We start from the raw sequence: 17396 nt of genomic DNA, 5'->3' as shown, positions 1-17396 counted from the left end.
CCTGTTCCTATGGCTTTGTTACACACACATTTTGGTATTGCTCTTCCTTATACTTGCTAAATACAAGACATTCTAATTAAGCAAAGGATTGATATAAACTACTACACATTATACAGAATTTTAACTGAGTAATTAAGAACAAAAAAGGGAGAAAGTAGAGAAAGCAAAAAAACTATTCATAATTTCAATAACAGCAGGGGCCTGTGGGGGATAGGAGGGGAAATGCTCTTCAGAGGAGAAAGAAGACCTGACAATGCTAGAAATACCTTTATCTTAAACTAGTAGCAGATAATACTGAAAATACTGAACTTTCACAGAATAAAGAACAAAGCTCCACAAAACAGCAGATTGGGGGGGTTGTTTGGTCTTTTTTTTAATAGATTTAGTAGCCAGACTAATAATAATTAAACATTGAAGTAGAAAATAAGTGGCTTTTCATCAAGTTACCTTATTCTTTGTCTACAGTGTATGTTCATTTCATTTGGTCCTTTAACATGAATAACCAAGAGCTTTTGAAATTCATTTATTTTTCCAAACCTCATTTTACATTCAGAATGGCAAAAAACATGAAAGATTAGCTGTAAGAAAGCTCATTTAACCAGATTTCCAAGAGACGTAAAGCTGAATTCGAGATTTGCATTTCATGAATGTGATACTGTGTATGAACAAAAAAACCTGTTGCACTCATACACATAACTAACAATCACAAATGACTGCCTCTGAGCATATGTTATTCATAATCAGTGTTCATTCTCGAGTCAGTTCTACTGGTACTGGAGCTGAGCAGCTCTTTCATAAACAAGAGAATACACAGAGAACGTACATACTGCATTTAATCCAGGAGACAGTGACTGCACATAAACTATACAGAGCATTTACTGTAACCAGCACATTTCAAATTTTCTGTGAAGGCTGTACAAGTATATCGTTTGTCCACTAGACTGCTTGCTCAAGTGGACAAAAGAGAGAGAACTGGAACTTTCATGAAATCTCTCGTCTACCAGTTACAGTCCAGACCTCCTCTTCTACTGGCATTTTCTTTCCTTACTCGCATTTTAGGTTTCACATCAAAAGCAGTACCAGTTTCATTAGTCACTTAAAATGAAGAACTATTGTAGACAATCTACATAACACAGTTTTTCCAATCACTTCCCTATTCACATGCAAGCCATTTACTGCTCTATATTAAGTAAATTGCATTTAGAAACAGCTTTGTTAGCTTTTAACCTGAGCAGTATTGCTGTACAGATGAAGCTACGCTGTTTAAGATGATTTGTTTTTACTTAGGGAAACAGGGTTATAGAGTTATATGAAGACTTCAGAGAGCTTCCAACAAATACTTATCTATTCAGTAGCCTTTCTGCTGCACTTTTTATCTTATCTCCGTAAAACATTTCACCTGTTTATCCTATGTTTGAAGACCATATTCTATGAAGAACAGCACTCCAGAGGGAACACTTGGAAATAAAACAAATCTAAAAAGATAACTTAGTAACTACCGAATAATGCAGTAGTTACTGAAGTATTCTGCTGTAATGTTGTAAGCTAGAATACTGAAGTCCTAAAAAATTCCCACATTTTAGCTGTGACACAGAAGAACTCCAATACACAAAGTATATAACCGAGGGGAAAGCCACTTTGCAAGAGGTAGAAAAGGTTTCATAAAATCTTTAGGCACAATTCTTAGCAATCTTTTAAAAGCTAACAGAAAGTTACAAAGTAATAACGACCATTATACATGTATTTGTACTAGTGTGTTTATTTTTTACCCTTTAGAATAAAAGCATATTTCATGCACTCTCATATCATCTTTTCTAATATATTGTTTGAAGACTGTTTCCTCCTATATCATACGAGATAAATTTTACAAGCTCTCAGGAAGTCTTATCAGGAGTTATACAAAAGAAGATGCACTACTACTTCACACTTTTTTTTAAAGGAACAAGGGAACGCAAACACTGTTTGCATAGGTTCATGTAACAAAGAACAAAGAAACAAATTCAAAATTCATAAAAATAAAATTATTGTTTTGGTTTACTCCTGCCCTCAATCAAGAGAATGTTTTTAGAAGTGTACTTGTTTTTAAACATGATTTCCACAAATGTATGCCTTACAGTGCAGTGGTTATACTCAAATTTTCACAACAATATCCATAAACCAAAATACTGAGATCACTACATTTACCATGAGCTAAGAGACAGCCACTGATAAATCTTAGTGTCAGTTCAAAAAGATGCCTTCTTTGAGCTGAAGTACATAAGGCTTTACTGGTAACAAGTTCTTATTGAAGACTTTCCTTATTCCTGTCACAGCATCTTTTTTTCGCTCATTTTACTTTTTGTCTTGGTCTTTTTCTGCATCCAGAAGTGCTGAGCGGATTCCTAACTTCTTCAGCTCTTCTACAAGATCTCCGTTCTGATGCATCTGGAGGAGTATATCACAGCCACCAACGAATTCACCATTGAGGTATACTTGTGGGATGGTGGGCCAGTTTGAGTAGTTTTTTATTCCTGCATAAAGAAAAACAAAGGTGTTAAAAGTTTCCTCTCTCCCTCCAAAAAGAATGGAATTTTAAACAGAATACAATTGCTTCAAGCTGACAGAACTACTGATATTTTCATTTCTTCCCCATTGTGGCAATAACTTATCTATATAACAGTAACATTAAAAGAAAAACTACGTTAAATTTAGCTTTTGTTCCCATTCCAACTCAAGGCAGGGGGTTGAAAGATACAAAGTCAGCTCCTACACCGACTTCAAACATGCTGGAAAAATGTAGTGTCTCCCTTCCTGCCCAGGAAACAAGCAGTATAGTTTTCATTCAATCAAAGAGGTGGGAAATCTTGAAAACCACTGAGAAATGTTTATACCGTTTTACCTTTTATATTTCCCAAAGGAACTTTAAAACATTTCATGTTTTATTGAATTCATACAGCTATAATTTAAATTGCTTTAATAAGAAGATGCATTCACTCCTCTAGAAGCCGAAGAAATTTTAAATTGCTTTATCTTGCAGTGCCAGACCTTACAGCCCAAGGGAGGGGCACAAAGGTTGAAGTCTCTCAGAACTCGCTATATCAAACAGAGCTAGCTACAGTCACAATTATGAAGTACAGAACTAAAGTTAAAAACCGTACTTCATTAAAGACAAACAAAGCCATCCAAAACTATTAACTGACCAGATGATATAAATCAAATCTCAAATTGCACTGAAAGGCATCAGGAAAAAAAATATACAGAAGAATCTGTACATCAAGTTTGCCACTTTTAAAACGACCTTTCACGCAAAGCCACTATTTCAAAAAAGACTAAAAAAGACGGTAAGTCACATACCAGTGGTTCTAAAAAAAATAACAGCAATCTAGAAAAACTTCTGCTGACAAAGTATCCCTAACTATAAAGTACAACATCAGCTAAGAGATTTTATTTTGACTTAATATTTTGTGCATGAACACCTAATGCTTAAAAAGCCCAAAATAGCAAGTTTGGTGTATCAATGGCAAAAGGAACCAGCTAATCTATAACCATCTAACCTGATCTCCAGCATCACCACCTTCTTTAGCACTTCACTAATACCTTTCTTGTTCATTCAGATACAGTTTGCAAAAGTTAGGAGTTTTGGTCTGAACTTGTGTCTCAATGTTCAAGAAAAGTAGCACTTCTCTCAAACATTCCTTGGCCTTTGAGTACTCCAAAGTGCTCAAACTATCCCCCAAATCTTTTTACGCTAAAACTTTTTAACCCATAACTGCCGCAATGAAGAACCGAGTCCCAACACAAAGTCATGCTCAGGGATAACCCTTCTCAAAAGAGCCACTGTAGATATAAATAAAGTTTGTTTCTGTTAAGATACTGTAATGCTAAACATGAGCTGAGAACCAAGGGCACCACATAACAAATCTTCTGCTAATAAGCACTCCAGGGTAATATTACTCCTTTACAGAAATATTTTCTTCAAGGACCAGGCACTGAAAGCACTTTCAAGGCCCTACTCAACTACAGATAAAAGCGTGAACACAGTCTAGCTGGACTGCCCTGTGTGCTGCCCTTCACATATGACAGAAGCTGCTTTAACTGTCTGTGTGCTGGAGCTCGACCAGATTACAAACTGAGTCTGTTAAATAAACCCTTAGTTTAACATGACATTTACCAAAACTGGTCCAGTAGTGTTGACACAAGTCAGCCCGGTCTATGCCTGCTGCACCGAGGATGCACTTTGGCGATGAACCCTTTGGCAGTGCAGACACTGCAAGGAACTTCCTTCCCATTCCCTGGAGGTTAGCGCTTCCCTCTGTGCTTCAGAAGCTGCAGGCTTCTCTTTTCAAACACTGTTGTAAAACCTTACCCCAGTTTAAAGCTTGAATAGCTGAACCAGCATATCAGAAGGCGACTGTGAGGCCACAACCTGTGCAAATTGCTACTGCAAGGGGTACCAAGAGCACTCCCCCCCTATTTCCCCAACTCCAGAGGCCAAATCTCAGCTTCTCTTGCCAGCACTAGCACTAATGAACGATGAACCACATCAGGGAGCTGATTCAATCAACCAGTCTCACTCCTACCACACTCTCTACAGAAATGCAACACATTTTCATGGACATCATTAGTACTGGTGCAAGCGTGACTGAGGAAGAGCTAGTCCAAGGGTGGGAGGAAAGATCAAGATCACCCTCATGGCAGAATCCAGTACTTAGGTAATGTATAATCTGAGGGTGAACTACAGCAGTTCAAACTGGTTTAAACCACCACTCTTCCAGAAAGTAATCCCAAATTTCTCTACCACCTTAGCGACCTGAACCAGCCCTGCTATATGTATCAGCTGAGAGTAGGATCGCTTATGGCAGAGACAACTCAGAGAAACCTGAATTGCTGTGGAACCACAGCCCAAGAGAGAACATTAAGGTCTCTTAAACCAGCTTTGGTAATGAAGGATTTGTGTCAGAGAAACGTATCCTCAGCTTGCATTCAAATAAATAAATCACTTGACAGAGGTACTAGCAACTATTTTACAGATCTGAGAGTGCTTTTAGGCAAAAAGTAAGGGCATGGAGCTGTTTTTACAGCTTGCCCTATTATAGCAAAGGGCAAGCTTCAGCAAGGTCATTTATAGTTCAGCTGAATTATATCAACCTCAAAATACCGTGTTCCGCTAGGTCCAGGAAAGAAACCAACCAGCACTTCAAACACGCCTGAAGCACCATCTCTGCTAGCAGCCAACTCTTAATACAAGTGCTGCGAACAGGAATATGCGCAAACATTTATGTTATCCTCAGCTAAGTGCATAGCTGGTGACCAGCACACATGCCATATTCTCCTTGCTCAGGAAAGTGTGACGTGCTGGGTATCTGACTTTTCAACACCTGAGGCCAGGAGAGATGAAGAAGGCCTTCAGACAGTTGCTGTTGGATCACATTTGGCAACCCTCCGAGCTACAGCTTCCAGCAGCCCAGCCCTCTCCTGTCAGAGGCTGCCAGCCACAGAAACTAGCACACACTGGCTGGTTAGGGTGCAGTAGGTAACGTAAGTGAAGCAAGGTAGCAGCCCACTGGCCCTGGGAGCTGTGTCCTTCCCTAACCGCTCACATCAATGTCCATCCCTCCTGCTGGCTCCTGCACTCACCTCGCTGTGCAACGGCCCAGGCCCAGCCGCAAACCCAGCGACCCCATCAATAACTCCAGCTGGTTCTGCACACAGCTGGGCAACTCAGCTCACGGTAGGTTAACGCTGACAAAAGGGCTGCCTGTTTGAGGGCTCACAGCAGCAAAAGAGAAATACTAATGGCTCCACTTCACGGGTTTTAGATTGTTTGGGTAAACCCTACAATTAATTTTTCTCCTTATTAAACAGTTTTAGTAAACCTTAAGATTAGTAAGTTTAGACACGTAATAAGGTTTGAAAACTGCCTGGATTTGCTCGTCTGCCAAAAGCAGTAGAAGATGTGCTCAGAAAATTCAGGAAGCCATGTGCAGCAGCAATAACCCCCCGCGCCCAGAGGTGAGTACAGCTTCTGTACAACCCCAGGCGCTGCAGCCAGGCACCGAAGAGCCCCTGTACACAGCAGGGGTTCCTCCGCCGGCCCTGAGCTGCCGGCTGGTGAACGACCCTCCCTACACAGGGGCCAGGGGCCGCCCCCCCCCCGTCCCGCAGGCCTGCCCCGCTGACCTTGGCGGAGGTCGGGGTCCTGCAGCACGTCGTGCGCGCGGTAGTCCTCCACGCCGTGCAGCCGCAGGATCTGCACCACGGCGTTGCTGAAGCCGCAGAGGGGCTGCGCGGGGCTGCCCTTCATGAACACCACCACCGGGTGCGCCCGCACCAGACGCTCCACCGCCTCCCGCGACCCCGAGCCCGACCCCGAGCCGCCGCCGCCTCCCTCGGCCCCGCCGCCCTCGGCCGCCGCCGCCTGGCTCAGCCGCCGCCGCCCGGCCCAGCCCCGCACTGCCCAGCCGCTCCCGGCCAGGCGCAGGCCGGCGCGCAGCGGCCCGCTCATCTTGCCCCGCCGCCCGCCCGCACCAATTGCCCGCCCCCACCCCGCTGCGCCGGCCCAGAGTCAGCGTTACTTGCCGATTGGCAGAGAGGGGGAGAAGTCGCGCGGGAGCTTCGCCTTTTCGTAGGCGTGACAGCTGTCAATCAAATCCGACAGCCAGTAGCGTGGAGCTCAGCTAGCTTTGTCCCGCCCACCAGCGCTGTGCGGCAATTCGTGGAGCGGACAGCGCTGCCGCGGCGCCGTTGACAGAATCAGCCGTCAGTCCGCGGCCCGCGGGTTAGCCTGCCGCCATTGGCCAGTCTCCCTGTGCTTTAACAGGGGCAGGGCGGAAGGGGGAGCTTTTTCCGCTTCCGGTGCTGGCGGCGGGAGAGGTCGTGAGTGGATGTGGGGGGCGGGCATGGCGGGGGTTGAGCCGCGGCCGGTTGAGCTGAGGGCGCTCAGGGGCACTGCGGGAGGCGTGCGGAGCTGCCCCCGTCAGCCGGGGGAGCGCCGGCTTCGGGGCGCGTCGGGCAGCGGCTCAGTCTGCGAGGAGCTCCTGGGCGGGCCCTGAGGCCTTCCCTGGTTCTTCTCCGAGCGCTTGGAGATGAGCACAGGAGAGTTCTGCGGCAGCGGCGTCCGGGCGGTAAGTGGGAAAAGGTGTGGAGAAACGCTTCTTCGTACTTAAAAAGCGCAGTGTGCCTCGCAAATAATAAATTAAAGTTTATTTTTGATTTCCCATTAACTTAAATTGTGGTTCTGGAATCTGTAAGTTTGGTGTGTTAATAGCCACTTGTATGACTTGCGCTCATTAAAGAAAAAAGTCCCACACGTACCCCTCCCCCTTCAGCTTCTGTTTGCAGTCCCCTTTTCAGCTTTTCTGTGCCTCGATTGTGTGGACCATTGCTGTAGCATTTGAGTGTATATATAGCTATGAAAAGGTACTTCTTAACGAGAATCTGAAGGCAAAGTTTGCATACTGTATTGCAGATGAGCATTGTATATTGGGAGTATATTGTATATATGGGAGTATGTTTTTCAGTAGCACATAAGAAGTCACCTTATTTTCTTATGTGCAAGACAGAGGAGTTAATGCTTGTTAATCACAATGCATAAAACACAGAAAGGCTGTTTACTATGTATATGGTATTTGGTTCGTACTGGTTAAAACTAGTAAATTCAACAAAGATCATGGTTTTCTATTTGTCATATAGCTATGTTATACAGAGTCAGAGGCTTAATAAGTCCTATGTGTAAGAGGCTCAGTGGTATACTTTATCACTTTTAATCTGGCCAAAATGCTCCTGCCCCTCTAAGATTCTGGAGATTCCAGAGGGAATTAAATGAAAACTCATTAAAAACAAAAAGCTTTTTCTATGCTTAAAGTTAACTCAAAGTCTTTAATTAAAAATCATTTAAAAAATTGAAGGAAACTTGATACTATTTGCATTCCTGTATATCATTTTAGCTGTTTCTACAAGGGGACGGTTAATAAATAAAATGTGGAGGAGGGACATCAAACTCATGTGTCATAAAGCCTTGTGAGGTTATGCTCCTTCTGGGAATAACATAACCACAGTTGCAGCTTAATCCTCTGTAGTCGAAGAGATGCCCTTGGTTGGTGGTACTCTGGGCAGACCAGGCTTGCAGAGAGAGCACTGACGGGAGGGAGCCGAGGCATGCCTGTAAGAGTAGTGGCAGCAACATGCGCAATATTCCTCTAACAGCTCACATTCTGTTGTCACGGAGATAATGACTCATCCCGTGTCATTATTGATCTATCAACAGTAAGAGCAATTTTGCAGTCTGATATTGTTTAGCAAATAGAGTAACTTCTGCTGAACACTTAAAAACTGCTATAAATGTTGGAAAGCTTCTCCAAAGCGTGTGTGCTGGGTTAAACAGAAGTACCTGAACTCACGGTTATTTGTTGCAATGATGTGAGATAATGCTAAACTTAACAGAATGTATTTTAAAAAAACATTTAGTACTGTCAAATGTTTGTGTTACAAAGTGTGCAGCATTGTGTAAGGGAATAAACAGTTCTCACTGCTGATAAGACTTGAACAATTAGCCTGTGTACTCTGTACTAACAGAAATAACTATTTGTTATCTGGTTCAGTCTGCTGTTGGTCTAAGTGAAACTTCTTATATTTTCCAGATAATGATTTAAATTACCTGCTGAGAAGAAATATTAATGGGACTTCTATGAGACTCCTGATGTTTTGTTGATGTTCCTGTTAGAAGACCTATTATCACCTCCTTTTGAAAAGAGCAATAAAAGTTGATACTCAAACTGCAAGGCTTAAACAGACAGTCACAAATAAGATTACTTCCAGGCATTCTGCAGCTGAGCAAAATGAGTTCTGAGTCAGTGGTTTTGAGGTTCTTCTGTAGTACACAAGCAGTTAGACATCTAAGAATATTACAGTTTCTCTTCCTTTTCAAAGCTGGATACCTGCGTCTTCCTGACTTGTGGCAGACGCTGGAAATGAAGCCCCTTATGTGTGTGAACAGTTGAGCTCTTAAGTGGTTTTATCTTGTGAAGCTTCTTAATTGGGATGGTTTGAGGTCCTGTTCTGAATGCCAGGTAAATAATTTGAGGCATACAATCAGGGCACCATCTGGTGGCATTAACATATCCTAAACTTTGAGAGCATTAGGAATGCTTAAAATGCACCTACAGTTCTGGCCTGCACAGTTAAAATCTGTGTGGCATCCTTAAATTGTGAATGCTGAAGAAGCAGCTGTGAACAGTTCCCAATTATTTGGGAGATGTACTAGTTTGAAGATGTTGCGCAACAAGCAGCAGAACTGTTGAAATGCTATGGTTTTTTTTCTGGTAAAAACTCAAGTTTCATGGGGGACTGATATTTTAGAATCTGAAGCGTATCTAACTTGTTCTGGATTTAACCAGGTGACCTATAAGCAAGTTTGTTTCTGAACTAGATGAATAATTGGATCATACTTATGCATTCATAGGATACTCCCAAGAGGGTGTTTGCATTAGTTTAAAATTTAACAGTCCACTTCATAATTGACAAAAGCAAAGGATATATATGGAATTACATAAGTCAGTTTTAACAGATAGATGATGTATGTGATCTGAATGAGTTGATTTGGATCATGTAAGAATGTCTTTGGCAGGGAGAAGTCATGCTGGTAATCAAAGCAAAAATGTTTGAGCCCAGCATTTAACAAATAGAATGTTCAAGCTTGAATGCAGACCTTGAAACTAGATACTCAAGCTTTATGAAGATTTCAAGCTTGACTCAATAACACTTCCCAATATATGCCAGTTCCTGCTAAGTCTGCTTTTGGAATTGAGTAATAGAAAGAGACTTGGATTCTAATACATGCATCTCCTCTTCTTTGTGTTCACTTTTGACCAGTGTTGAAGAACAGGGTCGTGGGCCCTGAGCATCAGGCCTAACTACGTATGGTAATCTTTACAAATTGTTATGTACTTAAAATGCTGGAAGTGGCGTCTGGTCTTTCATAAGCATGGGAAAACCCTAGGGCATCTTTTCCCTGTAAGGAATTCTTGTTTCCTAGTAAAGCCCTAGAGCATGTTCATGGCACAGCTACCATGATAGGAGTGCTTTTGTTGGCTTGGTTTGTTTTGAGAATGTGCAGCTGCAGAGGCAAGATTTCTGATGTGCATTTACTTACTGTCCACGAGGGGGCTCTGGCAGGTCAGGGCTGAATGCTCAAGGTCCCCAACTGAGTTACTTCAGTAAAATGGCAGGCTGTAGCAACTGGATGCCTGTTGCCCCTGGGGTGATTAAATCTGTTCTGCTTTTCAATTTCTTTCTCTTCTACATAAAGTTTGAAAAAGAATTTACAGCAAAGTAATTCTGTCTCATTGTAAGAAATACTACATTTATTGGAAAAAACATTTCCCGAGCTTTAATAACAGCAGTGGGTAAATGATCTTTTCCATGGGAGAGAGCAGATGTTACCCAACATGTCATTACATGGGGATTTCAGCTGTATGAGAAATTTCTCCAAATAAAAATTCAAGTGTTTTGCACATGTCAGCATGTCTGTAAAGTACCTGGAGTTGTTATAGAGAACCTTAAATATGTTTTTACCTTAGCAGTATAAACTTGGTGCTGTGACATTTCAATAAAGATTTGTGACTTTTGTTACACAGCCTTTTGTCTTTTTTTCTAGGAATTTTTTACATGTTTTAACAGATTTTTGACTACTTCCCTTTGAAAAAGAACTGCAATCTAACTTGTGCTGTGAGCATAAATCATGTGAATTGCTGTTCCTTAATCTTTGCTTGACAAATCTGTATTAAATTCTGGGGAGCATGGAAGTTTTTTGTTTAAACATTTGTCTTCAGTTGTTACTGTTAGCAATCTAACTTTGTTAGATGTAGCATAAATAAGCTCACTTCTGTAAATGTATATATATATTGAGGGTAATTCTCAGCTCTGGAAATGCTGAGGCTAATTTTCAGCTATACACGTTTGTGGCAGTGCAGAAGTGACATTGCAGGAATGAAGAAAGTGAGGCTTAAGTGAGAAACTAAAATGAACCAATATGATCAATGACATTATAAAAATCTAGTCCCACTATTACTTGAAGTATTGCACAGAATAAAATCTCCCTTGCTTGTGTACATCTTTTCACGTGGATTTAAGTTTTTGTCAATTTGAATTGTTTTGACTGAAATTTCTTGTGGGTGTTGAGCAATTCTTTGTTCTACTAAAGAACCGAAATTTGGATGAGGTAAATGATAAATGTGCTGATTCTCGGAAGACAGCTGTGGTGTGGAACTTGAGGGCTTGGAACTTCCCTGAGAACTCTGCGAAAGAAATGTGCCTGGAAAGCTGCCCATGTTTGGCTGCAGTATGATGTTCTGGGAACATTACTTGTATATGTGCAAACTAAACTGAGCTAACTTTTTTCCTCTGTGGTATTGTCCCTGTGTTTTTGAATTTTTTGTGGACTGGGTTAGGGTCTGCTTCCATAAACCCCAGTAGAGGGTTTATGATGGTACTGCTGGAGCAGTGCAGGATAAAAACAGGAATAGAAGAGCTTTGGGTAAAAAAAAAAAAAAAAAAATGCTCTGCCATGAACAAGCTGGAGGGGAGTAGGACAGAAAGGGCTAAACGTGAGTGGCACACTGGTTAGCAGGTTCCTTGGACATACCTATGGACTTATAGGATTTAAAAATGAAGTGTACTGAAAAGATATGATATTTAATTGTAACACTCACTGGGCTTATACAGAGGCCTATTTTCTTTGAGCCAAAATGAGCAGTTTCTTTTTTTTACATTGCACCCTATGAGTAACAGCCTGAAAAAAACCCTGATATTTAGCATAATCACTTTTTTGTGGTAGTAGAGTTCTGCAGAATGCAGTAGAGCATGCATCTCTGAGTCATCCTTGGGCTCCCTTCCCAATCAGTAGCCCTTTGGCTCTTAGTCTAGAAATTTGTTTTGATACTCATTTTTGATTCAAGTTGTGGGAAGCTTGAAGAGATGAAGGTACGTCTGAGCAGCTACTTTCTATCTCTGTGCTTGAATTTAAGACACTCGATTGCAGAAAGTTATCTGTGCTCTGTTGTAGTTTCATGCTAGGCTGCTGTGCTAAGGTCCATGTGCCAGGGAGGGAAGTAAAATTAAGGACTTCTAGAACTATTTTAAACACTGGTAGACAATCATTTTGCCTAGCATGTTTCCTGCCCCTTAAAAGACCAAATACAAACTGCTTCACAAAGCTGGCATGTCTAGAAGCAGAGACTGGTACAGATGAAAGTATAACTCCAGACCGCTGAGGCTCAGGGAAATCAAAATAGCAAAACTGCATTTGTAGTCTGAGTGGAGCAAGGAGAATCAAATGTAATTACTTGTCATTAATTTTAATAAGTTTGTGGAATGTTATATTTCCACTGTTGTCTTTGCTGTTTATACTGAGGAATTCAGAGAATTTTTTTAAAGCCAGCTTCTGACATCCCTATTTAACTTAAAAACACGAGGCAGGAAGAGGAGCAAGGAAATAATCCATCACACTTGAGTTGGACGCAGGAGATATGGCTTCAGATCAGTCCTGTCGAATCCCCAACTGGTCTTGACTCTTCCCCCTGGCTTGTCTCCTACTATGTCTGTGTCATTGCTGTTAGTTAACTGCAAGAAGTTAACACTGCATGTTCCTAAACATTAACTTCCATTTTGGTGCTGTGTCCTCTGCAGTTTCAAAGCACAAGTCAACATACCCCACTTCTGCTTTCTGGTGTGTTTAGGTTGATGCTTCTCCAGATCATCTAGTCTTCCAGGTACATTGAGACTCCTCAGCATACCGTGAATCTGGCTATGGTTGGAGGTCTCTGGGTACTACTGTAATACAGTCACTAGACATTTTTTGGCCTGTGGAGAGTTCACAGCATAAATCAGTAATTACATAAAATCTGAGGCTTAAAAAAAACATGCAGAGAATGTTTGAGGTTGGAATGGATCTCTGGAGGCCACCTGGTCTGACCCCTGCTCAAGCAGGGCCACCAGAGCAAGCTGCCCAGAACTATGTCCAGGTGGTTTTTGGAGGAGTCCCCCAAAGAGGGAGACTCCACAGCCTCTGGGCAGCCTGTGCCAGTGTTCTGCCACCCACACAACAAAATGCTTCTTGGTGTTTGACCGAACCTCCTGTGTCCCAGCTTGTGCCCGTTGCCCCTTGTCCTGGCACTGGGCACCACTGAAAAGAGGCTGACTCTGTCCTCTGCACCTTCCCTTCAGGTGTTTGTACCCATGGGTGAGATCCCCCCAAGCCTCCTGTGGGCTGAACAGTCCCAGCTATCGGCCTCTCCTCATACAAGAGGTGCTCCAGTCCCTTGAATGCTGCTTATATATAGGACTATTTATAAACCTAATGAATTTTCATGTATTTGTTTAGAAGAAATCTGTGTATTGTTTTTTCTATCTAAATAAAGTATGAAGCACATGCTAAATAGAGAATATTTTTCATTTCAAGCTGTGGGAAGACATTTGGACTTGTCTAAGTCTTTACTCCTACACCAGTTTATCGTGGATGTCAAGCCTGTGTTGTTTGTTTAAATGAGATCAATTAAAGTTTCTTAGGTGAAGAACATGAAGTTTTACAGGTAAGAAATGGTTTCTGGTTTAAATATAACAATACTAATTTGTTTGATTTCCGGATCCTTTCTCATATTTTAGAGAATTGCACGGGACTCACAAATAGCATGTGCTCCCTGAGTGCAGTGCTCCAAAGCGTACAAGCCTGAGCAGCCCTGCAGTTGGCTTGAACGCAGTAAGCTGTGGGTGCTTCCCACTTCCACCTTCATCCCGCTCTTATCTCACCTGGAAAGGCATATGTTCTGAGCAAGCTTCTCCATTTCTGTTTACAAATGGAGAAACCACTCTTCTCTCCACCCCCTACTTACCCACTCCTTTCTCAAAATATATTTTTATACTTTCCTCCACTTTTCAGCCTCTTGTTTCCATGTTTACTTTTCTTCCTAACTTAAATAGGTCACCAAGCTCTTTAAAGACACTTGGGGGAAAGAAAAAACAACCACAGAATGGTGTATCTCAAAATGTATTGCAAAGAAAGTAGCTGACAGCTGCGAAGATGTCTCAAAGAAACAAAGTATATTCAATCTGGTCTACATTTTGTCCCCAGCACAAAACTTAGAAACTGTATTTCCTGCCTATCTGCTACTCTTGCCCATGGTTAAATGTTACAGGCAACGTTTAGAAAAAAAGGTCAGGGCAGGGAGTGAGGGGCACAAACCGTGCTGGCATTCACAGCCTGCTGCTGAGGATGTCCCCTGGGGCAAGGGGACTTGTGGCTTGGGGTTCTGCCTCAGAGACTGCTGATGTTCTGCTCAGTGGTGCTTCTCCTGCGTTAAAGGAACTGTTTGAAGAAAAACTTATGGTGTATAGCTCTTCAGGTGACCTGCTGATTCCAGGTGAGTGTGCTTTGCAAGCACATTTAGTTGTAACTTTATCCTTTGGCACTGAGCACTGTAGGTGTTGTGGAGGGAACTGATCCTCTATCACAAGATCCCGCTTCCCTGCAGAGGTGGTCAGTCTGTGCCCAGGATGTGGAGCCTGGTCAGACAAAAGGTAAACTTTGTAATATTCAGCTGGGAGAATGAAATGCCGAGTCTGCATGATTTCTGCATGAATTCAGAGCAAGAAGTTAGCCTGTTTAACTGATGGGATCCTTCCACTGGTGCTTCTGAAAATACATTGCTTTGATGTCAGCATTTGGAGTTTATTACGTCTCTTCATTCTTCACCCACTGAGGAAAGAGATCTTCTGTAGCAACTACCACCTACTGAAGCTTTCTGTCAAGCAATGTGCAACTTCTAGTAACTACTAAGAAACAAACAAACAAAATAACTGAGAACTACCAGGGTTAAAACCTTTCATGCCAAAGACGCATGTCACTGGTATGCTGCACACGAATGTTATTCTCCCAATAAATGCTGTTCCTCCCACCACAGGCCTGCCAAATGACTCATTATTTGAATAACAAGTTTATGTTGCTGTACCCAAGCAAGAATAAAGGGAAGCATCTTAATATCTTGTAGTACTTGTTCGTCGTTGGTTATGAGTAGGGGTAAATGGGTGTGTTACGCTAATGAGAGCGCAGTTACCCTGCAGCATTATAATTGCTTCTCTGCTGGCCTAAAGATATTGTGCAGTTCTTCCTGCAGAGTAAACCATGCCAATGCCATTGTTGCTTTCGCATGTCAGTAGCAGTATTTGGTGCTTCCCACCCAGTCTCATGGGCATTTTGCACATCACAGGAAATGTCTGAAAATGCTGCATATTCACTGACAACCATTTGTGGTTTGGTTTAGAGGCTGAACAAATGGCTTCTAAATACATATTCCTTTCTTCCAAGGAAAAAGAGCTGCTGCTCTTTCCTTTTCAGCAGCTTCCCCACCCTTCCATTCTAATTTCAGTCATTCTATCCTCTCCTTTGTTGTTTAGGTGCGGTGTGTGGGCAGCTTTATATTGTTTGGGTAATGCACTGAATGCTCATTTACCTAATGCCTGCTGTTTGCCTGTGTATATTGGTCTTTCTAACTCAGCATGTACAAAGCTGTTTAAGGTAGTAAAATCAGAGCCATGAAAGCCTCCGCATGGGGAAATGCAAAAGAAGAACTTAATGCAGGCAGTTTTTAAGTACAATGATGCGTTGTCCACTATCAGCAAGCTTTCTGAACACAAGGGACTGTTTTTAGGTTGAACTTAAAAGATCTAGGTGCACAAAGTCATTTCTTAGGGGGTGTGTTTTTGTTACAAATGAATCGCTGCCAGTAAGGATTGCTCGTGTACTTTAGTGACTGAGCCAGTTTTCCCAAGGCAAATTCACAGATAAGATTTTCTATTCTGTATCGTCTACCTGTAGAGTTCAGCCCTCTGGACTGTGTGCAATCCCTCTCACTATTCTAAAGTTTATTAAGATGTAATCGACTCTGAATGTACTGTGAGGCAAGTGGTTGGACAGATGCAATTTTACACACTGGTGATACAAACTTCAAGTAAACAGTAAGTCAAAACCATGCTAGTGAATAAATGAGATTTTCCACATCGGGTGACAAGCTTGTCTGTAAACACAAGACGATTACAGCATTCAGTTCCACCCCAGTGACAATTTAAAAGATCATAATAACCCCAAAGTGTGCCAGTACAGGACCCAACCCAGGCATTAGTGCTTCAAGGTCAGAACCAGCTACAAAACAGTATGTGCCTCACCATAAAATTCTGGCAAAATTTCCATTCACCTTTCCACTGAGGGACAGGAGTTCCTGACGGCTTGGGAGCAACTTAAATATGGTGTTATTCCAAGTAAGGCTGGGTTGGCACGTGGCCAGCTGATCATCCTGGACACCCAGCTGTGGGTCGAAGTGAGTCCCCAAAGGCAGGGAACGTTACTGGTGTGAGCTGGCCTGCTTGAACCTATCTGGCATCAGGGGGGCTGGCAGCACGGCAGGGCTCTCGGCCCCTGCTTCCCGCTGACTCCTGGAGCTCACCCGCCTCTCACTCCCGAACCGTGTGTCTTGAGGCTCCTGGCCGCAGTAACGCTATGTGTGGCTCAGGGACGTTTATCGCTGGTGGCCTGTTTTTCTGCTTCGTTATGCGGATAACTATGCGAGGTCTCGGCAGCAGGGGGCAGTAAGATAGCCTCTGTCAAGGAGTACATTTTTGTGCCTTGTGAAATAGAGAAAAGCCTCACACGCTCGGTTTGTTTACATTATATTATTGTTCAGATATGAAGAAGCTGTTCATTCTTTCTTCCTTCCTCCCTCCCTCCCCGTGGCTCAGTGCATACTTTGATGCAATGATTACTTTGCTGCGGTAGATTGAGTACAAAATGTTCGCTCCTCTGCCTTCGGTTGGCTACAGAGCCTGCTCCGTGGCTGGCAGCCCACCACCACTGCTTTCTTTCTGTTCTGATGATTTTTCCAGACTAACTTGGGCATATATAACAGACTTTTTCCCTGGATTGGTTACAGCAGACAGAATCACCTGATGCGCACACGTTTTTGCTCCCTGGGCTTTGTTTTGCTCTCAGATTCCAGCTGTAACTCTCCGTGCATCCAGGTGAATCCCTGTTCACACTGCCTGCGGCGACCTGGGGTTATTTCGGTTACGGCAGCTGGCAAAGTGCTGGCCGTGCCTGCTGTCTTCGGTAGAAAGGGGGTCTTCTCCGGGAGCCTGGCCGTGGGTTGCCCTGCACCTAAATGCACGTTCATGTTTGCGTGACGAGTCTTGGGGTGCTTGGTGATTCTCATAGCTCCAAAATGCGATTTTGTGAGAAATTCACCTTTTCATTTCCTAGCGCATTTCCTTTTAGCTGTTACTAGCCGAGCAGCACGAAGCCTGTAGGCTTAAAGAACGAGAGGTGAGGAGAAGGGGAGGGAAGGGGTCCGATCTCCTTGTATTTTCCAACTAAT

At 42.8% G+C, this 17396-nt stretch overlaps 2 protein-coding genes, 1 long non-coding RNA gene and 1 other non-coding gene across 5 annotated transcripts in view; 3 read left to right on the top strand and 1 right to left on the bottom strand.

Annotated features, from left to right (window-relative positions):
* Positions 1-348: 348 nt before the first annotated feature.
* GLRX5 (glutaredoxin 5) lies at positions 349-6504 on the bottom strand. The gene is made up of 2 exons (XM_048070379.2): positions 6160-6504; positions 349-2510 (listed from the first exon to the last, which is right to left on the bottom strand). The coding sequence occupies exons 1-2, from the start codon at positions 6482-6484 to the stop codon at positions 2332-2334; spliced, it is 504 nt and encodes a 167-aa protein (XP_047926336.2). The 5' UTR covers positions 6485-6504; the 3' UTR covers positions 349-2331.
* A 15-nt stretch (positions 6505-6519) lies between these two features.
* LOC125183533 (uncharacterized) lies at positions 6520-10608 on the top strand. The gene is made up of 2 exons (XR_007165708.2): positions 6520-7103; positions 8619-10608. It is a non-coding gene; the product is annotated as an uncharacterized lncRNA (long non-coding RNA).
* LOC125183555 (small Cajal body-specific RNA 13) lies at positions 8049-8321 on the top strand. Its single transcript, XR_007165770.1, has one exon. It is a non-coding gene; the product is annotated as a small Cajal body-specific RNA 13 (non-coding RNA).
* A 6134-nt stretch (positions 10609-16742) lies between the features above and the next one.
* SYNE3 (spectrin repeat containing nuclear envelope family member 3) overlaps positions 16743-17396 on the top strand; it is a 66050-nt gene continuing 65396 nt past the window's right edge. Inside the window, exon 1 of one of the 2 annotated variants that reach the window (XM_066998302.1) lies at positions 16743-17043. The gene's annotated coding sequence lies outside the window, so the exon portion shown is untranslated. Of the gene's footprint in view, positions 17345-17396 lie in introns of both variants that reach the window. The other variant, XM_066998301.1, reaches the window with a different exon arrangement.

Source organism: Anser cygnoides, chromosome 5 (genome assembly GCF_040182565.1).
Source record: "Anser cygnoides isolate HZ-2024a breed goose chromosome 5, Taihu_goose_T2T_genome, whole genome shotgun sequence".
Taxonomy (NCBI): domain Eukaryota; kingdom Metazoa; phylum Chordata; class Aves; order Anseriformes; family Anatidae; genus Anser; species Anser cygnoides.
Note: the sequence above shows the minus strand (reverse complement) of the source record. Positions and strands in the feature narration are given on the sequence as shown.

Coding starts and splice junctions, on each gene's coding strand:
- GLRX5 (XM_048070379.2), bottom strand. CDS start 6,484: ATGAGCGGGCCGCTGCGCGCCGGCCTGCGCCTGGCCGGGAGCGGCTGG. Junction 2,511..6,159: donor GGACCCCGACCTCCGCCAAG/GTCAGCGGGGCA, acceptor TTCTTTATGCAG/GAATAAAAAACTACTCAAAC.